This window comes from Falco naumanni, chromosome 6 (genome assembly GCF_017639655.2).
Source record: "Falco naumanni isolate bFalNau1 chromosome 6, bFalNau1.pat, whole genome shotgun sequence".
Taxonomy (NCBI): domain Eukaryota; kingdom Metazoa; phylum Chordata; class Aves; order Falconiformes; family Falconidae; genus Falco; species Falco naumanni.
The window spans coordinates 25,278,485-25,305,422 of NC_054059.1; the positions used below are offsets into that span (position 1 = coordinate 25,278,485).

Genomic DNA, 26,938 nt, shown 5'->3' on the forward strand with positions numbered 1-26,938 from the left:
CTACCCATTGCTTACCTAGAATATCTACAGGCAGAGAGAAACTCCAGATTTTCCCTTCTTTTACTATTTTCACATCACCCTACTGCATACACACATACAAAACAACATTGTTTTTGTCTACCACCTCTTTGTATTATTTCTTAAAAACGTTAAGAGACCAATATGAACGTATTATGTAAATGACAGTTATTCTATAAAAGAAGAACAAGCAAAGCACATGGTGCCTATTTAAGTCATGCTTTTATGCCTGCCTTAAAGCTGTTCATGTAACTGGAAACCACTTCTCCATCCCTACCTCATATTGAAACCAGAATTCTTATTTATGTCACAGCACCAACACAGACGAGAGTGCATAAGGTTAAGCCAGTTTTTGTTATCAGTGTATTAAGAAAAAAGTTACCGGGTTCAAGTAAGCATTACTGAACCCATCTTGAGAAAGTGAAAGTTAAACTTTTATAAAGAACAAGTGAAAGGCTTGCAGAAGGGAGTCCCACTGTATTACTAACTCATTGCTCATGTAAAGCAATCCAGGAATGATAATGAACTGCTTAATCTTTGTCACATTTGTTCCTCCTCATTCAAGAGAAATGCCTTGTTTAATGCATTGTGCATCTTCAGTATACCTTTTGCTAGACATAGCTAAGGATGGAGCTAGATGTTTTGTTCCAAGTCCAACAACCCCTGTTAAGCACTGTTTCCCCAGGTTCATCAATACTATCTCCTGGGCAGAGGATACCATCTGCTAGAGTGATTGTACACAGTTTCATCTACCTAGTTCTGTTGACATGATCCAGGCTTACAAACAAGCAAGCCAGAATTCAAGGAATAAGCAATAATCCCACATTCTGACAGCACTAGGTTAGGAAGTAACTACACATGATTCTGACAGCAATGAGTGTGCAATAACCAACCACAGAAAACAAAATTTGGTGAGTTTAGCCAAAACCTGATAACTGCAGTGATAACTGCAGCTAAAGAGCACAAGACCATCTTTAGATGCCTACTTTACAAGTCTAGCAAGTGAGAAAACTCTCCGCATGCAGAGCGTGCAATTTGCAAAAGGTCACAACTTGGTCAAATCGATACCAATTTTCACTGCGGCACTCAAAAGGACTTCTCAATGAGGGCTATTTCCATGACAATTTTCAGCCTTCCACTACCAGCTGTTTCAACACACACACACACAAAAAAGTAAAAATTGTAGACAGGTGAAACATCCTGCTTATCTTCCTCTAAACATTGTCCCCCTTGTAGAAGTAGTCCTCTGAGAAAGAAATAAGCCTGGGGGAAAAACAATAAATCTCCCTGAAATGTAAACAGAACAGGAAGTTATTAATGAGAGTTTGAAAAGTAACACATATGTAAAGTTAACCACAAGTACTCATTACTCCTTTGCAGAGAGTTACATCACACACAACAGATCAATTCACTGTACTGTTGCTGCTGCAACGCAGTAGCCAGCGGACGTTCCTTAGTACTATACAATCATTTTAGGACTACATACAAAAAGAAATATGGATTTAAGGACATGGACTGCTGATTCAAGATGTAATTTATTTGCTCAGGACACAGAGTCATTCCTGGTCTTGTGGCAAATTATAGTCTTTTATGAATTTACAGATTTTTAAGCTAGAAGAAATTGTCTTCACACTTTACACAATGTTTGATTTTGCTTCAGCAATTCCTACAGTTAAAGGCTCAATGAAAGAAGTGAGCTCTTCACATCTCCAAATTTAGAGAGAACATAAAATTTTAATTTGTTCAGAATTATTACAAAGAATCCTCCAGAAAACGCCACAGACTGCAAAACTACAAAGAATTCAACTGAACATCAGGTGTCATAAAAATCTGTTTATACAGACTTCTTGAAAGATACAGTTTATTCTCTTTAATAAATAACAGCTTTAAAAAGGACCTAACATGCAGCCCCAGTAAACATACTAAGAAACCAATTGATATCTGGACAACTGATGCAATAAATCAGAGTAGATGCACAAGAAAGATGCAGTCTAGTTTGTCACTGTAGACAGTAAGCGTTCTCATGTAGACCTCTATTTGGTTTTCTTTTATTGACAACAAAAAGCTATACTTGTTATGTTGGAGCTATGAGGATTTTCCAATTTAAAACAACCCAGTAATTTCATTGTTTTCCCACACTGAATCCCATTACTGAAATTCTCCGTCCCAAATATGTATTTTGTAAGGAAGCTACAAAAGAAACTATTCTACTTAAGAGCTTGATGATTTGAGTTTTAACAAAAAAGAAAGGGAGGGTAGTAAAAAACCCCACCTGAAACTACTTTGGAGAAACTTCCATCAGTCAAATATCAGTGAAACAAGCATGAAACAGAAAACCAAAAAGAATATATGGAATATAAAAAACAAATCCTCATCAGAAGCGTGGATGCTAATCGACACTCTGCAGTTTCAGCAGAGGTCTAAGTACACACAGAAAGCCAGAAGCTCCATTTGCCTTCCTCTTTCAGGTGCAGACTGAAGCACACCCAGAACTTGATAGAAGTCACAAAGTACTACTGCTTATCCATGTTCTGCCTGCCACCAGTTCACCCACTGGAGGCTTTCTCCAAAAGTGATGTTAGTATCTTTTACCAGCAGTAAATAGAGACATTAGAAAAAACTGAAGGAGAAACTTACTTTAAGAGTGATTAAAAACAACAGCAGTCATTATTATTTGGTAACAGTTTCAAACAGGGTTTTAAGAAGTTAACATTTTGCTTAATTAAGTGTTGCCATAATAGAAACGGAAAAGCGTAATACAGTGAAATAGACATACAAGAAATACTACCACCTGCCCCTCCCACCCCCCCTTCAACAGACCGAAGTGTATTTTGATCCAAATTATACAGGTCCACATCAGCCAACATTACAGTTCATTGCTGTTCAGTCATTTACCTTTCATTCTTCTGGCGCCACTTGCTGAATAAAACCTACCATGCCATTGAGGTATGCCGATATATTGAACAGCTGCAGTCCTGACCTGTCAGAAGCTTACAGCAGTCACCCAAAGCAGACCAGATCCAGCTCTGGTCGGTCCTCCCTAATTATTCCATTTTACAAAGCATTTTAACCTTTGTGTTCAATCAGTCTTTGTGGTCTTTCTTAACTTAACACATATGATTAATCACCCTTGATTGTTTTTCTTTCTCCCAAAACTGAAGCCAGTTATTGCTAGTCTCCTATTCTCTTTTTGAATAATTTCAAAACACATTTTATATGTACCTTAATAAACCAGTATTTAAAAATTAATTTTCTATAACCAATAGCTACACGCATCAAATGGTAGTATCTACAGGAACGATGTTTTTGTTTTACTTTCTGTTGTCATTCTACTCCGTTCCCCTGTGTTTAACCTTGAAACCCAAATGACAACGCTCCCGACATCACTGCCTGCCGACATTCACACTGAAACTAGAGGAGCTGAAGTATCAGTGCCTGACAGGGTTTGCTCTTTGATCAGCTCAGGTGGTGCAAAGCCAGGTGGCTGCAGTTACTCTGTTGCCCAGGGAACAACAACTGAAGTGTATACTTCCTAAATCTGCACGGGAGGCCCTTCTGCAGCATTGCCACAGCAGCTCTAAGTGGTGAAGCTGCTATAGCTACAGCCCAGCTGGTGCCCATTAATGCTCACAGTATGACAGGAACAAGCAGCTAGTGTTCAGAAGCCTCCTTCTTTCCATTGACAAACAGAGTTATCACTCTTCCTTATAAATCAATGTAAACATCCTCCTAGTTTAATAAAATGAAGAAATAAACCCCAAAGGATCCAAGTATGTATCTTTTTCTTAAAAGAATAACCTTGTGGCCTTTTTAGTCAATTCATAAAACAATAAACATATTTATTTATTCAACAACATGTCCTTCACAGGCAAAAGAAGAGGGGGAAATACAACATACCATTCTTTTTCTAGGCTAAGAATTTCATCTTTTGTGCTAAAAGCCTGTGTAGTCTTTTATTTAACATTTTTCTGAAATACATGGGCTGAAATATATGTAGGAATAAAGAGCTGTAGACAGATTAATTTTTCTTTCCATCACTTACAAGCACTTTATAGTTACCAAAACAGTCTTTGATTTTTGAAAAACATAAACATGGAAACAGGGCAGAAACAACACAGCAGGTCACTCTGTATCCTAATGGAAGTATGTTTTCAAGTGGAGTTGAAAGTAGAAACGATTAATAGGAAAACAGTGACATACAACAATCCAGACATATTCATACACAGGACATCTTCCATACTTAGCTGTTGTCTCATTACTCCAACCTGCAGAAAGCACTGCATAAACAGCAACCCTCTCGTTAGCATGCAGATCACAGGTGGCCATAAATTCACATTTACTGCACACCAATACAACACAGATACAGACTTTGATCTCTAGAGAAAAGGCTTCCATATTTGCATTGTATATACAGATGTCTAAGGAGGCTTTAAAAACCTCACAGGCTGGACAGTAACACCGAGAGAATGACCTAAGAGTGTGAGAAGGCATGAGGTATGACATGGAGAGACAGATAAACCCACCACGTTGTATGGGAACAGGAGACAAAGCCTGCAGAAACCTAGTAGTCAGATGGCTTCAAGTTTGGAGAAGGCATATATTTGTGCTTTTTTATAGCCTGCTGTTTCTTATGCTGTTCCAGAGGTGATCTGAGACAATATTGCAGCACATACCTTTTTGGGGGATATGCTCTGCACATACACATCTATTTGATGGAGCTCAAAATTTACTGACTGCATTTCTGGAACTCTGCCATGTGGAGCCAGCCCAAATGAAGAACAGCAACCACTGCTACACTGATGAGCTGAACTTCGCTCTTCAGGCAGAATTTGTCTGCAACACTCTAAAAGCTGCTCAGCAGCACAAATAGGTATGCTCTTTCTGACACTTCACATGATCAGATCTCACCCGTCACAACAATGACTTACAGTTTATTTGATAGACAGATATATCTGTCTAGGTATTTTAACATAGTAGAAAAGAATTAAGAAACTAGCGCTAACTACATGCTCTTTTTTTGTTTGTCTGCAATAATCTTCCTACTATTGTTAGCACCAGCACACCACAACAGTGGGAGCCATACGAGAAGCAAGGTATCAGCTGGCCATACAAAAAGCATTGTGAGATTTAACCCTGTGCTCAGAGCTGCACCATACACCAGTAGAAGTTAATGAACCACATGTACACGTTGGCTTCCATCATCAATAAGGCTAGTCAAGCTGAACCATTATCAACATTGATACTTTTAACACACACAACGTATGGCAAAGAGAAAGCAGGTGTCTCATGAAGGAACTCACTTTTATCACCAGCAAAGCCACGGCAGCTGTCAGGTATGTTGGGCTAGGTGACAGCAATGCACCAAGGTTCCCACTTGATGTTTCAAAAGTTATTAAAACACTATATACTCCTTAACAAGTTAATGGGAACTGCAAAGCACTTGCCCCCCATCAAATCGGGCACCTTACTAGACAACTGCATATTCAATGGTCTGTCCAAACAACCAACATCTAGCATGCCTACTCTACTCCATAGGCATTCCAAAGACAAATAAAACAACTTCATAGTTCATGGAAACCTACTTCAAACAGGACTAATGTCACTATATCCTACATGAGCAGTTTATGTGGCTGCCTCAAGCTTGCTACACCAAGTTCTAACCACCAGCTTGATTTGAAAAGGTAGGTTCACTACCCCTTATATCAGCCTTTAGGACTTTCCACTTTGTACTTTCCCTCAACAGAAGCCCAGATGTGTGGTCATTATTGACACAAAACAACCCCACTTTATTCCAGCAGTAACTTGTGATTCAGAACTTACATCTCAGAGTCATAAGTTGCTTATATCTTTACATTATTTGTCCAATTTGGGTAGCTAACTTCCAGATGTGCTCATACATCAAGCACCAGTAATCATGGAAGAAAATTATAAACAATTAGTGGCTAGATGCAATATCATTTGATTTTCTGTTCGTGAAGTTACAAGTACTACAATAAGAAAGCTAGTTTTACTGATTTAAGAAGTGTTACTTGTGTTTGGGTTTTTTTTAGTTGAACTCCACTCACCTGATACCAAGGTATCAACAGCCAACAAATCCAGAAAGTCCAGAGAAAAAAAAAAAAAAATAATTAGTACCCTACAGTAATCAGCAGTGTTCTCAACCTGAGGCATTCAAACAATACATGTTGTTGTTTCTTGGCTGCTAATTACTGGAGAGTTCTCATTTATTTACAGCTCAGAAGTACTCACAGGAGAAAACCCCACCATTGGTTTTTGTATGGAACTCAAGTGGAGAAAGACATACAGCTCTTCCCTAAAAAAGCTTCCCATTTAAGAAGAAAAAACATGAAAATAGAACCAAATAAAAACAAGCCCAAAAAAGCCACGGTGGGTTTTTTTATAAGCCCTGTGCCAACCCACAGTCAAATCTTCAGCTCAGAGATACGATACAATTTCTTTGCTAGTACTGACCAAATAGGCTTTATTTTTATTCCAAATGCATAATCTTACTGGGGTGGTACAATCTCACCACGATCAGAGAGGCATGGTTCTTTAAGAGGGACAGATCAAGAAAGCAAGAAGGGAGAATTGTCTTTTATGAACAACAGCAACTCAAGTGCATGGAGCTCTGTGGAGGGATGAGGGCCTGCTGCAAGCTTTTGGTTTAGGATTGAAGGTAGACTATGTGGAACATCACAGTTGTCTGCTGCAGGAAGGATGAAGGCAAACAGTAACACAGCCTTCAGACAACAAGAAGGAGCTTCATATTCACAGGTCCTGGTCCTCATGGGGGACTTCAACCACCTCAGTGTTGGCTGGAAAGGAAATGCAGGAGGATACAGGAAGTTTCTGCTTCTACTTCTACAGGAAGTACATTGATGATCACTAACACCAGAAATCAACGAGGCAATGGGGAGGCATTCTGCTGGACCTCACAGTTGCAAATATCAAAAACTGGTCAGAGATGTGAAGGCAGGGGAAAGCCTGGGCTACGAAAAACATAAGAGGAAGGAGTTCATCTTGTTCCCCGACATGAAGGAACAAGGCAGACAGCAAAATCCCCTATCACCCTGGGCTTCAAGAGATCAGACTTTGGCCTGGTCTTCAAAGAAACCCACAGAAGTCAGTCCTGGAGAGAAAAGGGATACATGACAGCAAGTTGATTTTCAAGGTTTACCTCCTCCAAGCTCAAGAATGGTCCACCCAGATGAGCAAGAAGTGAAACAAGTGGCAGGAGGCTTGCCTAGGTGAACAAGGAGTTCCTGACTAAATTCAAACACAGAAAGAAAGCATACAAGATGTGGAAGAAGGGACAGGTGACTTAGGAGGAATATAGAAACAATATCTCACCGCACAAGAACGTGGTGAGGAAGCCAGAGCTCACCTGGAGTTGAATACAGAATGAGGGCTATACAGATATAGCAGCAGCAAAGGGATGACTTGAGAAAATGTGGGCTCACTGCTGAACAAGAAAGAGGACCTGATGACAGAGAGAAGTCCAGAGTACTAAATATTTTCTTCACCCTGATTTTATTACCCTTAGGACTCAGGGATCCCAAGACCAGTGGGAAAGTCTGGAGTAATAAAGACTTACCCTCCATAGAGAAGCATAGAGTTAGGGAATATTTAAACAAATAAGACCTGAGTAGATGCACCCATTAGAGCTGAAGAAGCTGGCCAATGTCACTACGAGACCAGTTGCCATTACCTTTGAAAGGTCATGATGATGGGGAGAGGTTCTTGAGGACTTCAAAACAGTAAGTATCATTCCCCTTTTTAAGATAGGTAAGGAGGATCTACACACTAATCAGCCTCCCCTCAGTCCCTAGGAAGGTGACGGGTTAAGTGAACCTGGAAAACATTTCCAAACATAAGGCAACTGGGAGCACTCACAGTACACACATACAAGATTTACGAAGACGACATCATACCTGATGAATATGATTGCATTCTGCAATGAAAATTAAGCTGAAAATGCAAGCTCACTAAACACGGGGACAGTAGTTGATGTTGTTTATCTTTACTTTAACAAGCCTTTGATGCACTCTCTCATAACATCCTCACAGTCAAGCTGAAGAAGTGCAGGTGGACAATGCGGTGGGTTGAAAATTGGCTGAACTGCCATTCTCAAAGGGTTGCGATCAACGGCATGAAATCCATCTGGAGGCCAGTCACTACTGGTGTATCCTAGGGACTGACAGTGAGGCCAATACTGTTTGGCATCTTCATTAATGACCTCAGGGAACCTCAGACAGACCACAGTAGGCTGGAAAAATGGACCAACAGGAACCTCATGAAAACCTTGTGAAACACAAGGCCCTGCACCTGGGGAGGAATAACCCCATGCTCCAGTACACACTCAGGGCTGACCAGCTGGAAAACAGCTCTGCAAAGAAGGCCCTGAGGGTCTGGGTGGCAACAATTTGAGCATAAGCCAGCCATGCATTTATGGCAAAGAAAGCAAACAGCCTCCTGGGCTGCAGCGGACAGATCATTCCCAGCAGGTCAAGGGATGTGATCCTTCCCATCTGCTCAGTCCTGGGCAGACCCCTTATGGAGTACTGCATCCAATTCTTGGCTCCCCAGTACAAAAGAAACATGGAGATTCTGGAGCAAGTGCAGGTAAGGGCTACAGAGATGATGATGGGACTGGAGACTCAAAAAGAGAAGCACAGGGTGAGTCTTATTGATGCAAATAAATTAGGGTGTTAGGAACTAAAGAAAACTGAGACAAACTCTCTCAGTGACAGGGTAAGAGGCAATAGGCACAAACTGAAACTAAAAAAAAAGATCCACTAAAGCATAAGGAAAAAATAAGAAAAAAAAACATATAAGGCCCTGAAAAACCTGGTCTGATATCATTGCTGATTCTGCTTCAGGTAGGAGGTTCAATATCCTTTAAAACCCTCTGATATTCCTTACACTCTGAATTCTCAGGATTCTTAAGCACTGGAGAAGTGCTGTTAGTCTACCAGATGGCACATACACTCACAATGGACATCATAAAACTATGCTGAGCTGCAAAATAGTCTTCACAATGCCAGAAAAGGCACATAAATATTAACCACAAATTCTCATACTCCCTGTAGTGATCTGTCACTCCAGCAGCTACAGTAGCAGAAATGTGTGCAATGGTTCTTCAGTTTTGTCATATGTCTAATGGCCAGAAACAATGATGTTTGTTTGATGACACATGAAGTCAATGTAATTGCAGTTTCCTTCTTAAAAAAGAAAACCTCACACAAAAGAACTAATGTTGCAAACTTTCACCTAAATATTAGGAAAAAAACCTCAAATTACACGTCTTCACAACATTTTAACACATTTTCACATAAACACTATAGAGAATAGAATACACTACAGATTTCATTTTATCAGATGACTATATCAGACTCTACAGATTTGCTACTTGAAGTTATCAATTAGCTAAATATTTAAGATATGACTAGGACTTGAAATGTGGTGTTGATAAGTCAGCAAGGGAAAGAAAAAAAAAAGAAAAAGTCCTTAGCATTCTCTTAAGAGTCTATCAAGCAAGTGATGCTCCTTCAGCCTCTCCAGCATTCCAAGAAAGATGGGATATGGGGAAGCTAAAACAGGCTATCTTTCCATGGTAGAAAGATGGCCATATAAAATGAAATGCAAAAAAGGTGAAATCACAAGATGTTTTAACATTTACTTGAAGGAACTTGCACAGCATACTTGGTTACACTTGCATGATTCAGGAACAATTCTGAAGTTTAATACAAACCAGAGAAAAGCAAGCTTCTAAGTTTCACTGATTTAACAAGCTAGTTGGACAAGGATCTCTAAACACATAGTATAGGGCCTTGTGCGTATCTGCAAAGCGTTATTTACTGCAGCAATAACATTGACTAGAGATGGAGAAAGAACATATTTTCTTTCAGTTTATTATACTAGTTCAGTTCAAATATTTGAAAATTTTGAGTTAAAAAGCTATTTGAAATTAAAGAAGGAAAACAGTTTTTCTTGCTCTAAGATAAAAAAAAAAGGGGGGGGGGGTTAGAATGAAACCTTCTAATGCTGAAGGATAAAGCAGCACATTTCAATAGCTTCTCTCCCAGTGAGAGTTTTAATTCAGAAGCATTTTATCCACTTTCTGTATTTTAGAAGCACTCTTTTCAATATCATGACCATCCTGTAATACTTCAATTTCAGTCATTTTCTCTCCTCCCTTTTCTTTCTGATACTAGTTCTATTTTGCTTCACAGCACAAACATCACAATTATCCCGATAACAGCTGTCAAATAAAGATGAAATTGTAAATCAAGGGATAACAAGCATCTGTGCCTAAAGTTAGTTATATCCGAGCCCCCAGTTCTTATACTTTTCCCTACGTACTTGCTCTTACACACTGGCTGAGACAATACCGAGCTTGACTCCTGCAGCAGTCTTACATGTGAATATTATAGCACAGATTAAGATAATAGAGCTACATTACCCGTATACTGAGTTCAGTCCAAATCACATCTATGCAAAGAGGCCAGCAAACTTGAACAGCTATTAACATGGAACATTTTCTCAAGCCATTCAACACTTCTGTAGTAGTCTTCCATCATATGGATCAGATAGTCAATCATTTCCCTTAAAATCTTACTGAAGAGTACTTGTAAAGAACCACTAAAAATTATATATAACAGCTAGAATCCCTACAAAAACAACAGGTACAAGCTACAAAGAACATTAAAAGAACACCAAGCACATTTATTTTTTCCCCTCAAACTATGCGAATAAACTTTCTTCTGTACATCCTGCCACTACTGCTGAGAAGAGCACTAGGAATATAGAGATGTGTTCAACTTCTCCCCATTTTAATGAGTGTAACATATCACATGGCAGTACCAATGGTATTCCCTAGATCAAGAGATTTCACTACAGTAAAGTGAAACTGGTAAAGTCCGTGTCACCTGCCATCTTCAATACTAAGCAGTTGAAAGCACCAGCAGCAGCCTTATTTCTAATACCCTTACTGATGAATTTTCTCTGCAGGAAGTTTAATACATAAGTTTACTGTTTGGCAAGTGCTATGCACCAGACAGCCATAACTCAGAGCAGATTTAGTATTTTCAATTAATGGATTTTAAATGCAAACTATTTTCCTTTTCATCAAAATTAAACAGCAGTTTTATGTTTGCATGTGTCTGTGTTCTGGATCCCAAGGCATTTGAGTCTTCATAACAGCTGCACAGTGGCACCATTCATGTTTGGAAAAAAGAAAACAAGATGTGTGTTTTGCACACTTGCCTGCCTGCATGTGTGAAGTTGCAGATAACAGCCTTCTCCAGTCCCACTTTCTTTTGCCCTCTGGTGGCTTTGTATGTCCCTACATGCAACGGAAGCACCTAACCTATTTTTGTAGGAGTTTAAAAACACATGTGCACTGGGAAAATAAATCACTGTCCACATTACAACTCAGAAAAAAGGTCTTTGTGTCAAGACTGACAGTTCTCTGAACCTAATGTGCAGCAGTAGCTACGGAACCCAGCAAAACACTGGGCACCAAGAATAAAATAGAAAGGATTGTTTCACAGCCCCATAAAAGCTTGATATGTCCATATCTCAAATGGAGAGTGCAATTCCAGTGTTTGCATCTAAAGAAGTGCATAGCAGGCTTAAGCAAGGGCAACACAAATGCAGACAATAAAACAACTGTCTTATAAGATGTTCAACAGGTTAGGGTATTTCATTTGGAAGGAAAACAACTTGAAAAAAAACATGGCCTATGTTTACAGAAACAGAAAAGCAGCAGCAAAGTGAAAGAATTGCTACTACAGGCCAAATCTTGCAGTCTTTGAATTAAGTAGCACTCATCAAAACAGTACAAGTTAAGTTTAAAAAGAAAGTGTGGGGAGTCTGGCCCATGAATAGAGGGCTGACAATTGATGTTACGAAAGTTTGTGGCAGAATGTAGTCTCAACTAGTTCAAAAAGGGATTATAGACCTGTCTACAAACCTGTCTAGGCTGTTCTACATCGAATCTCCTGTGGCTGCTGTATAAGTCACAATACTGGTACAGATGAACCAATCACTGGTCTGATCAACAGGTTGGTATTAAACCATTTGGAAGGAAAAGGTAAGCGTAGGTCTTACATACTTAAGGTAAACTCTCACAGAAACAGCAGTATTAATGTGAAATACCTTGCTACATCTTACCCATCCGCACCACACCAAAACCAGTTCACACTAACAAGAGATCATTGTCATTCCCTGTTTTTCCCTACCTCTACAGGTTTTCCACTAGAACCGACAGTTACGTCCAAGAAAATTTTTAATTCTATACCAGCAAAACTTACCCTGATAATTAATCAAGATAACTTGATTCCCTTGCGTCCTGACCTATTTTGGAGATTAACAGGAATGATACCTCAGCAGCTCTTCCTCTGTCCCCCTCAGCCTCCAAAACAGAAATGGATGGGAAGTTGTACTTGACTTAGTGATAACGAATCATTAAAGAAGTCATATTTCAAAACAAAGGATGACACAGACAAGGAAAGAAACACACGGATTAATTTGCAGCACTAAAGACATTCTTCTCCCAGCAGTTCAAGCAATCTTCTTAGTAAATTCAGGTGAACTGCGAATAATCCCATCATTATGGAGGAGCATGAGATGGAGAATCTACATTGTGGACTGTAAACTCTGAATTTGTATGGAAAAGGGTACCGTACTTAAAATTCCTCCAAGTTTTTGTTAAGTCATTGAAGCCAAGTAGCTGCTCAATAAAACTAAAGTATGAAAACAGATCAGTTTCACTGGTTAGCAGGACAAGTAGATCTGATTTGAAGGGGGAAAACATTGAAAGTAGACGAGCAAAAAATTATATACGGTCTGCTTGCTTTTATGAAAGGGATAAAAGAAAAAATGACCACCGCCTTTCTGCTTTCGCAAATGATTTTCAAATTTTTTGCATTTATAAATATATGAGAGACGTTTACCAATAGCTGTTTTCAATTTTAACTGCAATTGATATGCTGCAATCGCATTTCCCTCTTTTGAAAGGAATCTCTAGTTTCATCAGCAACAAATTCCAACAGATATGGTGGCGTACACCAATGCCATCAGTACAATAGATGCTTCTTAACGTAACAAGTCTGCCTAAGAATCTGCGATAGTACACATTTAATTTACATCAGCTTGCAAGTATACTGCTCCAAGTACAAATGAATTAGAAATTATCATATTGCTTGCCTACTTCATATTTTCTAAAAATTTCAAAATAGCTGAGACTATTTGCTTCACATCTGTGAAACTAGGATATAACAAAGAGGCACTGAGTTTGAAGAAACTCTTATTTGCAGAATTTATCAAATCTCCAGGTCTTAGAGCATCCAGGCCTTCTTTGAATGACATTTTCTTGGTTGTAAGCAATTTTATTTTACAAGTCAGAAAATAGAATTTAAAATCACCAGTGCTTTTTCATTGTTTAAACTGTTAAAATTGGTAGTAAAAGTTTAACAAATAAAATTAATACATTTCTAGAGCTCCATAGGAATAGAGTTATGCAAATTCAGAAATAAAAATGTTTCAATGGTATTACATTTTATCAGTAAATTTTAACAAATACAGTTAGAACATGTATTACAAATGCAAGGTGGGGAAAGCTAAGAATAAAAATTTTAAGTCAAATGCTTGGTAAGGTATGCCTGTACATTGCCATTAGACAGTTATATCAGTTATGCTAGTAAAGCAATAAAAGTAGTTTCACGTAAAGCATACATGTTAAAACATTTACATTTTCATTTTGCCTTCACCTGAAGGTGCATTTCTGGCAGCAGTTAAAAGTAATCAGATATCAGTGGGCACTTAACCATTTAAGGGCTGATTTTCCTGCTAATACTTCTCTTTAAACATTGTTTAAGGATTTCATTCATGAACTATTACACAAGACACCCAAAAAAACAAGGTGACAAGTATTCTTCTTAATGTTTTTAAGATCTGTAATTGTCAGTTTAACTAAATAAATAAAATAATTCTATGAAGAGTACACATTCACATCTTTCTTTTCAGCCTTACGTTTCCACATGTCTTTGTATATGTCCTTCATCTTCTGTTCCCACAGGAATTTTTAAGAAAATCCTAAAAGAAATAACCAACACATGTTCTTCTCCAAGCAGCACAGGATAAAGCATTCTCTGAAAAACTTCCTTCAAAATAACTGTTAAGTTTTTAATTGTACTTGATGAGACTGAATTTACACATTTTAAGGATGACTGAAGTACCAGACAGCAGACAACACCAGCATCTTTGCTCAGGACTGCCTATGGTCTCAATGTCATTAAGAACAAAATATGTCAGCTGTTTGGGGTTTTTTTCTTTTTCCAAATAAAATAAAATAATATAAAAAAACCCAAACAAAAACAAAAACCAAACCATCTCTCTCAAAGTTTTGCTGAAGGTAACTGAATTATGAAAAGTACTGGTGAAAGATTCACATACAGGTCCTAAAAAAATTCTTCAGTATATTCTATATCATTTATTTACATTATTTAAAAGTTTGAATTACTCCCTTTTAATTAGTCAAGGCATGAACACTTGTTAAACCTCAGATTACTTGGAACCTTTCTATAAGCTCAGAAGTTACCATCCTGGCAAAGAGCTCTGGTCCACAATCTAATTCAGAATTTAGTATCTGAAAGTAGCTAGAAAAAAAAAAAATAAAAAAAATACCCTTTTCAGAAGCAAAAGGTAGGATAAATTAGACACTTATCATTGTAAGGCATGTTTTGCCTCAGTGAATGTGTGCACCTAATACCCAGCAATTAAACATTCACTTCAAATTGAGAAGTATGAAGCTTTCTCAGACATACCTCCACAATACCCAGCAATCCTGATCACAATATGACCACTCCACAGCACTAGAATCTGTACAAATGCCATACAAAACTGATAGCTGTATTCCAAAATATCCTCTTCTCTAGAAGGACCAAATTATCTCTAAAATTATTTATCTCGATTTTGTGGAATAAACTGCACAACAGAACCATCATGCCACTGAGATCAGCAGAACAGAAGTTCTTGACCATATCTTCATGCTTGAATTTTTTTCATATACATCTTTACATGTCTTTTGTCTAATTTCTGAAGTACTTGCATGTTGCCCTGCAATACATTCTCCAAAACAAGTAATCTCTGTTTTTTATAGCAATCTGCAATAAAGAACCATGACAGGTATTTTCTTCTTTAGCAACTCAATTAAAATAGTCAGGTACAGTTCTCCTGCCCTGAGGACAGCTAGAACAGTTACCCTGTAAAAAAATTTGAATTTAAGCTGAAAGAAGGAAGCTGCACTTCAGCTACTCATGTTTTTGGACTACCTCTGGGCATCGTTGCCTGAAATTTCTAGGTGGCCTACATCAAAACTGCTCAGGGAGCATTCTAACAGTTTAACAGTAGATACTACTGCAAGTCAGTCCCCTAGGTCAATGCCATGGCCCTGTTCAAGTTACTGGAATATACATATAACATTAACATATTAGTCTAATATACTGAGACTATTTATTTTTGTCTACCAGCAAAAATTATCATTATAGAAACACTGATGCAAAAACCCAAAAGCAGCCAGCTGTTTGATACCAAAACCTGATTATTCAATGTTAAGGTTTCTACAGTCAGCAGGTTTTATCCCTCACAAGCTAACAGGTACGGGTTGTTTTATTCTTAAATCATTTTAACTGTTGATATAGCTCACACACACACTTTCCACACCCTCTCCCACCCTGCTTGACATCATTAAAGTAAATCATTCCAAACATCAGACTTTAATGCTGTTATTTTTGTGGCCCATTATGTCACATTCTAATTTTCAAGTTTTCGATTACATAAAGGTACTCCTGTGGCTGTGAAAATATCCTTGCAACCCAATTCACAACTGCATAAATATTTTGTTTAGTTTGCCAGCACAGTTTGAAACAATAAAAAGAAGGCGAAGTCTCCAGACTACCGTTCATCCTACAGCAGCATCAAGAGTTAGACTCAGCAACTTAAGAATCAAATTACTTCAGCGATCATTTCACTAAATGGCACAGAAAGGAAGAACATCGTAAGGTCTCAGGAAAATAGGGGGAGTTGCCACAGATAAAGAAATAAAATGCAAAACAGAAACCACTAACCAGAAAAGAGGCATTTAGTCACAATAATAGATTTTTCTACTGATGGATACTAAATGGTACAGGAAACGCCTACAAAATGCTACAAATTGTACTATCTCCTTCATTTCATCACCTTGCCTTTCAGTAAGCATTTCCCCTACCACATCTATGACAGTTAACAGTACATCGCCTCTGATGACCCCCTCGAGAGAGGGTCAATTACTCCCCCCCCCAAGCATATCCCTCACCTGCATGCAGGAGATAAGCCAAAGTAGCTGCTTACAATCACTTCCTGAAAACAAACCTTTACTGTAATGTAGACAGCTACCTAGATCCAATTAGAGGTTCAGCAGGCAAACTGTATTTTCCACCAATGCAGAATTTTTAGTCTGGATCATTTCTCCATTTCCTCCTCTATATCTCCCCATCACTTCATGTGAACCCACCAGCCTGCCTTACTCCTTGACTTCTCAAACAATTTTATCATTTCTTCCAAGCATCTATAGAACATCCACCAGAATGGAGTAACTACCCAAGTAGCTAGCCATTACATAGTATCAGAATTTAACAAACCACTAGTTTCTGGATGACATTCTGAATAGATTCATCAGTATCTCAGAGCAATGCATAAATCTGAGGTTTTATTCTGGTTTGTACAATATAATGAAAGCTATATTCAGGTTCTGCAAAGAACAAAGTAGAAACTATTGAATTAAGATTTTCTTTTATATTTATAAAAAATTATTCCAGAATTATAATTTTCCCCGAACACATCATCATGAGTATCCATCCTCTTTACTGAATATTCTGCTGTACAGAGACCAGATCCCAGTTACTCACAGGAAGAAGCCACCCATTACTAGCCAACTGGCACAGCTGCAAAACTCTTCAAATCACCCACAGAAAACTTCCTCTGCATTCCCTTTTCCTTTAATGACATTGCTGAAATTTACTTTCTAAGACCTTGGGAAATAGTCCACCTCCAATTTAACAGTATCCTAAGATGGCAGGTGAGAGAAGGGAAGGGATTTATAAAACAGGACAGGAGATTAAAATAAAGTTCTATAGGAAACAAAGCACATGCAAGGCACATGCGGCCAACAACAACAAAAAAATATATTACCTGTACCTACCACTGCACATCCACCTAACTAGTGAATTTTTCAGACGCCTGGTGAATGTGTATTATAAACTGGACCAACGAAAAGGGCATCATTCAGAAATAGACATACTTCCAAGTATTCCCCAACATCATCTTAACCCATGGATCCCACTTTTTTTTCAGGCAACATAGAGCTGAGGCTCCCATCAACTACTTTACATTAAAAAAAAATTATTAGAGACACTCTGTTCTGTTGTCTGTTGGTATTTCTCCCTGCCTCAGAAGTCTATTAAAAGTCCATTCAAATGCTTTTCCCATTTCCCATCCTGTAGCCTGAGCAATATGGATCATATTCCAATGGGGTCTAGCACACTATCAGGTATTAACTGTTTCAATTCAAGTGGCTCTGCTCTAGCATGATCTACAGGGTTTTGGCATTTCACCTCATTACAATGAAAAAGTTATCCTTGTGTAGGCTAGGATGCTCTTTGGACTAGCAAAGCAAGGCTTCTTTCAAATTTGTAGTAGTAAGAGACATGTGAAATGATGTTCCTCTTCGTGGGCGAGTAAAGCTCTTGGATGGCTACCAACTTCTTGCACATCTGAAGACTAATTTATCTTCATTTTTAAACTTAATATTATATTTTGTGTACCATTATTCTCATTGGTTTATATCATTATTTGAAGGATATACTCTTGACCATCACCCCACCCCATAATTATTCTTATCTGATATTTAAAAGTGCATTTTCTACTAAGATACTATAACCTCCATAATTCCTTTGTCACTTTTCTTATTCACTTTTTTAAAGTATCACTCCTGTTACATTTTAACTAAAAGACAGTAAGAACTGAATAGTCAGCCGACTACAGCTAGTTAGAGGGGGGGGGGGGGGGGGGGGGGGGGGGGGGCGGGGGAGAAAAAAAAGGTGTGAAGTTCCTAGAACTGTTCTGACAGGGATTTTCCACGAAATACAGCATCCTCCATTTTAATTCTGCGTCACTGTGAAGCAAATTATTTTATTTCTGCTTTGCTAAACATTATTAATAAATACCAGAGGCAAAAAAGCATGTGTAAAATTTCAGAGATTAAGCATTAACCAATTAAAATGCAACTGTAGCACTCCAGCTTATTGACATTTTAACACCATCCAAAAACCCCTGCACACTGTACCCTTCTCTCAACAATCTATCCTTTAAGCTTTCTTTAAAATATGATCTGTATCATACCGAACTTTAATAAATCTAACTTCTAAAGCTAGAAGACTAAACTAATTTTTTCACCTTAATTTTTACCTACTTTAAAGCTGTCAGTAGCAATCTTACCCTTTTCAAGAAAAAACCTACCCCTTATTTTTATTCAGTTGACTTGCCACAGTAGAGGGAGAAAGTAACGCATCAACATGTCACAAGACTGACTAACAGTGCCTAAGTTCATCTACATATCTTAAGTATTAATTTTACAAAGCCTTCTTCCCCCTTCCCCCATTCAGATTTTAATCCTTTCTTTTCCCTCTTATACCTAGCTTCTTTCACATATTTCTGCACCCTTCTTCCCTCAGTTCAGGAATCTGGGATAAAATAGAACATTCGTAATTCTTACAGCGTTCACAATACCGAAGAGCTACCAAACACACTTACAAAAAGAAGTTACTTCTTAGTGTAATGACTACCTGAAATAGGTAGTTCACATATCAGGGATTTTTATTTATTTATTTTAAACCACGGATCTGAGGGATCCAATTATTTTTCTAAAATACTGGAAAGGCACTAGGTTCATAGGTTGCTGTGCTGGTATTTACCCCCTACCACCATGAAGTTTAAAAAAAAATAGGAAATAATTTTTATTTATTAAAATAGACATGCAAAATTAATCTTGCAGAATGTTACTTGTTACTAAATCTGTTTCAATGTTTTATCAAAAAATAGTTAATGCTTTATTGTGCTTTGACTACATCCACACTACTATTTGAATGCAAGACAAAATTTCTAATGGCAAAGGCAGCAAATGACAAAAAAGCAGAACAACAACATCAGCTCCAATTTCTTACTCGATCTACCAACTACACATCTTATCTGTTAGTAATGTAACTTAGACAGGAATGGTCTTAAGTTTCTAGCATACAATATCACTGAGTACGTTAGAAATGTGTAGTATAGGCAAATATACTGTGCCTTCAGCATCACATATTTCTAATCTTTGCTGAAAGTTAGGCAAGATTACACATAAATAGTAAGCCTATCACTTGATACTAAAATCATCTTCCTATATTATTAGTAGTAATGGTATAAAATTCTGTAAAGTGACATACCCATCATTGGTGGGAGGGGGGACCACTATAATAAAGACAGGAACTGAATAGAGTAAGTTTTCCCTTTGCAATTACACAATTTCTCTAAATCAGTATTTTTAATGTGTGTGCATGGGGAGGGTTGGAGAGAGAACTGCATTGTTTTGTATTTATATTAAGACAAAATGGCCTAGAAAATGGAATTTCTAGTTAATACCTAAAGATGTATTTGTTCCAATACTACTGGAACCAGTATTATTCTAGTTAATATCACCATCCAGAATTAAAAGATACAAGGCCTTATTTATGACGCAATGTCAAAATTAGTAATCAAAGTAGTAAATACTGTTCCTGGTTTTTGAGAGAAAGGAAGATTATTTTTTTTTTGTTTTAAAACCTACTTATATAACCACACCCTAAACAAAAGAATACAGAGACATATTTAAATTAACTTAAAGTGTTTAGAAAACATAGCTCCCAAACTGCATATTCAGCAAGAATTTAAATTTCTCTGTGACTTCTTGAGAACAAGGAAGTTACCTAAGCCACTTTTTAGAGAAGTTACTTTTCTTGAAAGCATAATCATTTTAAAAGGTTGCAGAATCAATATACCAGTAAATAGGAAATATTTTGACAGGCTTTATGTAAAAGGGCAGTGACTCTTATTTGACCTGTCTGCCAAAATTAAGCATGAAAAGTCTGCCTCCAACTGCTGAAATACTCTGTACACGGCACTCGTTAGACCTTGCCTGGAGTGGCTCAAAAATGAAAATTCATCTCAAAATGACGACTGAATTGTAGTAAGCTTAGCCATTTCGGGGGCAAAAAAAGCCCTGAATTTATCAAAAGTCAAACTTCATAAAAAATATCTAGTGGACAACAAGAACACTAATTTTTACTGACATGGAAGCCTACTATTACGGCTCATGAGCACGTAACTTTGCTCTTCAGTAGGTGCATCAATAATAATCTGTATTTGAAGTTGTACCTCCTTATGCCTCTTTCACTTACATGTCAAGGACAAGTAAAAAAAAAATAAATAAATAAAAATCACATATCCATGAAGCAGGAAGAAAAATAAAAAGATATTTGTAAATCTTCCAGAGAGTGATGGGGCAGATTACATTAGCATCACTCCTTACAAAGGAGTATTCCTACCTGTACAATTCAAGGGGAAAAAAGCCCATAACTAGAACTTTGGAAGTGGATGCTAGTACACCGGGGGGAAAAGACACCATACACCTATACATATCCACAGACACGAAAAAAGCTTCAGATCTGTAAAATCCCACACCATCATGCTTAGAAGCAGCTAAAGTGCCTTCTTTGAAGAAAAAAAACCCACAAAACCAAAAAAAAACAAATACAGAAATTTCCCCATCCAAGAAGATCATTCAACTTCTGATTAAGAGCCTTGTTACATCAATTCAAGGCCTCTCTCAACAGTAAGAGATCTGAACATTACTCCATCAGCACCCTTCCCAAACACCCACAGAGAGCTTACAACTTTCCATTTGAATCTTGATCCCATAAATATCCTGCTGTTACCAGCTGAATACAAGTATCCATATCCATTTCCCTCATTCAGTTCTTAGCACTCAGCAAAATTAACAAAAAGCTTTGCATATTACATTATTTTGCTAATTTTTATCCCTACAAGAGGGGTGAAGCAAACATCAATTTCAAAACATACAGAAAGACCACTAGCACTATTTTTTGATTTTGAGGCAGTAGTGTTAACTGTCAAGTATTAAGTAAAAAAAAAAGTTTTAATGTCTTGTATCACAGGGGATAACAATAACTGGGTACTACAGAAAAGATTTTTCCCTGCATTTTAAATATGGTATGATTGAAAAAAAAGGTACCTAAAATCTGGGAAAAGTAGGTTTAAAAAGAAATCTTTTATCTTGCATAAGTCAGTTTTACAAAAAGAATTCATCTGCAGTCCGAGGAACAGCAAGTCCAGACGACTGAAACACTACAACAAACAAATTAATCAAGAATCAATGGTTTTCTGTATCACTAGCTACAAAATATCTTTAAGTTAATCAAAACTCTAAATCTCTCTTCAAAGTAGGCACACAATATTATTCTTTCAGTTTAAGCATTATTATCTTCCCCAAACTTCCTATACGAAAGGCATACTACTCCTTTTAGACAAAAAACAAAGAGCAGGAAAGCTGTGAAAAATGTGCTATTCTGTTCGCACCTATTACATCTGTTCTTTGTGAAGTAATGTCAGACCTTATTCATACCTTGGTTATGCTGATTATCTGTAAATGTGAGAAAGTAAAAGAAAACTCAGTATCTCTCCCAGTATGAGAGGAAATTTCCACGTGTTTTAATGAGTGCTTCACCCTATTCCACTAGCTTACTTCAACAAGCTATGAAATGCAAAACGTACATGATTCCACTTTCCTTCAATGCCACATTCCACCGCTTATTTAAGCAAGTTCAAAAAATAGCTATTAATAATGGACACACATCACATTTGTTCAATCTCCCAGTCAACACCTGCCAGAAGTACTGGGTTCAGGCACAAGAAATGGTCACAGTACCTAAAACTGTTCCTGACAACATCATCTCATTTGACTGGTACTTCAATGAGCAAAACAGTTAAAGAGTCTCTCTAAAGCAACAAAAAAAATGTAATACATAAAAGTGTTTTTAAAGGTTTCAGTTGCATTACTGCTTGAATTAAGTGGTCTGCTAAATTCAGCATGCGTTATTATTAGAACCCCACGCTATGTGCTTGCTGTTCTATATGTTGCTATTTAGAGTCATCAATAATCATTTAAGAATCAGATGTTCTTTTCTGCAGGAAGTTCATGGCTTATGATCCTAAACGAAGATGCACGTAGCACAAACAGTAAAGCTTAATGTTCGAAAACTAAACTAAATCTAGAACACAAAGAAGGTAGAATAGAGAACGTACATATAAATTAATAGGTTCAATAATGGAAATCTGAGATCTCACAGATATTTAGCGTTTGCTAGAATTGAGCTTCTAGCCACTCTCGGTAAGCTCTCTCCCAAAGACAATTTTCAATTAATATGCATATTTCTATGAAGTTACGATAACATATTACAAAGAACGAAATTTTTTACTCTTTTCTCAAGAAGGCCTATATTTTTGTTCTCACCATGCTTTCTAGAACAATCCTTGAGCTCAAAAATAGATACAAATGGAATAAATTAAGACTGGTTAATATTAAATGTTACCTTACATACATGAAATACTGGACTTGATAAGCTATCTCATATCATCTTGCTGTTCAGTTATGTAGAGAAAAAGAGGCATAAATTCCCTAAAGTGCTTTAGACTATTCCATGTGGCACCATATTCTTTAAGAAAGAAAAAAAGAAAAGGCAATCAACTCAGAAAGGCTAAAGAGAGAAACTTAAAAACTTGTTTTCATTTTCTTTAAAGGAGACTTCAAACAACTTTCTCTCATTCTCCTCTGAAACTAGCCAGAAAATTACTAAGATAGCTATAGAATTTCAGGCCTGATTACTGCTTTCTCATGTTCTCCATGCATCACTGGCAAGTGAGGAAGTTATGGCCATTACGTCAACCAGACAGTAAGAAGTAATCCAAAACTAGTCCAGTACCATTTCAGTGCTCTCTTAGTCAAAATGCCCACAATGATTTGCAGTTTAGAAAACAAAAAGAACTCTTTATTACTCTACTTATCTTCTATAATTGCCTTTAAAAGATTCACATAAGATTTGTAGAAGAAATTCAAATGTTAGCACTTTTATTTTAATCCAAAAGAACTAGGAGAACCAAGCAATCCTGGAACCTTCTCTCCAATATAGCCACAAGGTTCAACAGTGGGAATTCATACCTCTACAGCCATCCACAAATGCACAAAGCCTGAAACTCACTATTTTTATATTCTTAGATTGTATTTCCATGAAAGAATGGACTATTTACTAGAAGAAATAATATTTGTTCCAATTGACAGCACAGATTTCTTGCTTGTCAGAGAGAAAACTTCCTCCCTTCCCCAAGTGATATAAGTGGATTTTTCAATCATCATGACAGAAAATCTTCACACCCGCATCAACCAGGAAATGCGGAGAGATCCTTAATCTCAACAGCTGTGCACTAAGTGTTAGGTCACACAATGAGCATTCCTACTATTTCTGATGAGACATTTAGATAAGAACTTAGTTCTCTGTGAGCAAATCTCCATTTAACACATGACAAATAACATTATGCACAAACTTCACCAGCAATAGAACTTGATGCTGCCATGATGCTTTTTTGAAGGATATTTACTTCCACTTTCAAAAGCAAATATGTAAAACAATAAAAAGAATGATGCCTAAAATAACAGGAATATATTTTATTTGCCATGCTTTGCAGTAATCAGGCAAGAAACACTTTTATTTTGCTGCTTTCCTTGACACGAATGCAAAAGTAGACTTCTAACCAAGATGACCTAATGATAAAAGACAAATGAGGTATAGGCAAAAGTACAGCAGTTGTTTTTTGAAAAATGCCTGTGTTGATAATTCCAATTTAAAGTGTTTACACATAGCTAGATATTCAATCTTTGCACATTCAAAAATATCAAAACACTTAAGTTTAATGTTGTTAGAAAGGACTTACTTTTATTGTAGCAGGTTGCTAGTACACCTTTATCTGCAGGACTGGTACTAATGTGCCAAATTTCACCCACTTGATGAAGGAGAACGTTTTTGTTTATAATGTTATTTTCATCATCAAAATCTATGATGTGAATCTGCAAATACAATAAAAGAGAACATTAGGGTTTAAAATGTTTTCCTGTGGGTCTTAATTATACGCAATGACTGCACAGAACAACTTAATGAGAATTTTATAACCGATATCACTTTAATTAATTGTTATACTAACAATTTAGTATATCATTGATTTCATACAGGATACACTTTTCCAGAAAAACAGAAGCAATTTTCCTGTTTTGAGCAAATACTGTGTTTATTCTTCTCAATTTTGCAACTTAAAGCTTGAAGATGATTTTTCATTTTATGGCTAATAGTAAATAAGCCACTCATTGTAATTCAACACTTCTTATAGCAATAAACAGAAATAACAACATTACAATCCTTGTCTAAATGTCTGCACCAATTCTGTATCAAAATCACTGAATTCAAACATCCTATGAAGTAAGAAGGGGAGAGAGGGAAAGGATTCTCATTTGAAACAAATACTGTAAACTCAGTACGAAACTTCAATCACATACCGGTACCAATATATAAACGTGTAATAGTTTTTATACTACATGGAAAAATAAAAACTAAAAGATGAAGAAAAACAACATTTAAATATATAGATAAGATATTTAAAACACAGCGAAGTTTGAGTTTTGTGATTTTTATTTTTGTTGAAGGTTTTTTGTTTGGGTTTTGCTGTTGGGTTGGGTTTTTTTTCAAATAGGTCTCTGTTACTCTCATTTTTCCTCTCTGTTTTTAGTTAGGTTTTTTTCTATAAATGCCTCAAATAGAAGAATTGCAAAAGATTCTACTCTGGCACAATATACAGAAGTAACTTGACTCACGGGAATAATTTCACTAAGCTTAACAGTGAACAAATAAATTCTTGAAAACTTACAAATTTTCCAGAACTGTATGCTCATTAAAAATTCATTAGCAAAGTTGGATGAACAATGAAGAGGAGGAGAAAAAAAAAAAAAAGACATCCAATGATAATTAAATAAATAATAATAAAAAAACTTAAGTGTACTGAATTAACTACTGAATCACTGTAAAAATCTTAGCTACACATTATATACAGAAAATGTTCTTAAAATACAGAAGCTGCTAAATAGGTCTCAGTCTAAATTGTTAAAAAAAATAATTTTAAAAAAATGTAATATTAAGAGCTAAGTTTACATGTTACTTTTTTCTTTCTGGTCCAAACACTGCCATCAGCAACTTCTCCTTCAGATATAAAGCTGGACACTCATCACCTGTATTGTTCTTCCATCCTGTCATCTGAGGCACATAAACACCTCTGCATTTAATTAGCAAGTTGTCTTATCAGACTTCATTTGTTGCCCTTAACCTAGAAATCTACCCAGAGATCAGGACACTATCCATCTACGCCAACAACTGCAGATCCGTCTTGCTGCCCAACTTAAAAACTGACCCTCCTGCCTTCCAAAAGTCTCCAGAGTAACAAATTTATCTATAGTTTCACTTCAATTTTGCCTTCTGTACATCCCCTCTTTGATCAAGTCCCTGTATCCCAATTCAAGAGCTTCTCTCTATGCAGAAAGCCCTTGTTCATCATTAAATATCAGTTTAACCCCATCCTTTACTCTCTGTTGTTTTAACATGTTTTTAAAACAAAAATTGAAAGACATCATCTATTCAGCCTTCTGTGCTGCTCTTATCAGATACATTTTGGTCTTCTGAATAAACTTACATCTCCATCTGACAATTCAAACAGCTACTTTGCTGTTCTTTACCTTTCAGTTCCGTGCTTGTAATTTATTCACAACTCTAAGGTAAAATATTTTCGACAGACCCATGGCAGGAAGATTAACTCCCGTTGTTATTTTACACAGCAAAATAGTGATAATTGGCTTTAGCGTAACAGAAAGAAGGGGATCTCTCAATTTACTGCATCAGGTACATTGGGTATTTCACAGAGAAACAGTGTTAAATATGTGACTATCTGACATAGTTTAAAAAGTAAAAGTTATTTTAGTTTACCATGTAAGGCACAATCAAATCTGCTCAACGTGCTCCTTTTTACCTAGCGAGCAGGGGGAAGGCAACCTTCCATTGCAGTCACTGGAGTTTCTCCTTTAGCAGCTCAACCCAGGTTCATGAAGGCAAACTACATAACTAAATCCCATTTACTAGTCACATACATTCTCTACCCACACTAACCAGGTTAAGAGGGTCACTCAGCACATAAGCCAAGGAAGTGCTCTTTACCCGTCCTGAAGCCCTTTGAAGGCACAGATAACCCATTTCTCGTCTGCTGTTACGTTTCCACTTCAGCTGACACCATGGATAGCTGGGAACTGCTTAAAAACAGTTAACTGATTAAAGATCCAGACTGATACTTTTAGGAAATATGAAACTTAATTCTTATGCAAGGGTATTGTTTATACCCTTTTGAGTTGAAAAATGACATCTTTTACAACTACACTAAACACCACACTACCAGAAAAAAGCTGATCAGCTTAATGAAGAACTGCAGAAGTTCCCCCAATGTTTCTCTATTAAGGATCTTAATCATGTTGATTTGTATACATGATAAATTGTATTTATCATATGGAATAGTGACTTTGATAAATACTAAGAGGAAAAAAAAATCATAGAAAATATACTAGTACCAAGTACTGTACCAGCATGATGCCATGAAGACAGATACTTGCAGAAAAAAATACGTACCTATAACAATTGTCTGACAG

The 26,938-nt window shown here is 36.9% G+C and overlaps 1 protein-coding gene across 1 annotated transcript in view; it reads right to left on the minus strand.

The window, feature by feature from the left end:
- EIPR1 (EARP complex and GARP complex interacting protein 1) overlaps positions 1-26,938 on the minus strand; it is an 89,314-nt gene that overhangs the window by 48,835 nt on the left and 13,541 nt on the right. Inside the window, exon 3 of the mRNA XM_040598778.1 lies at positions 24,139-24,271. Within this exon, the coding sequence (XP_040454712.1) occupies positions 24,139-24,271 (133 nt within the window). The remainder of the gene's footprint in view (positions 1-24,138; positions 24,272-26,938) is intronic.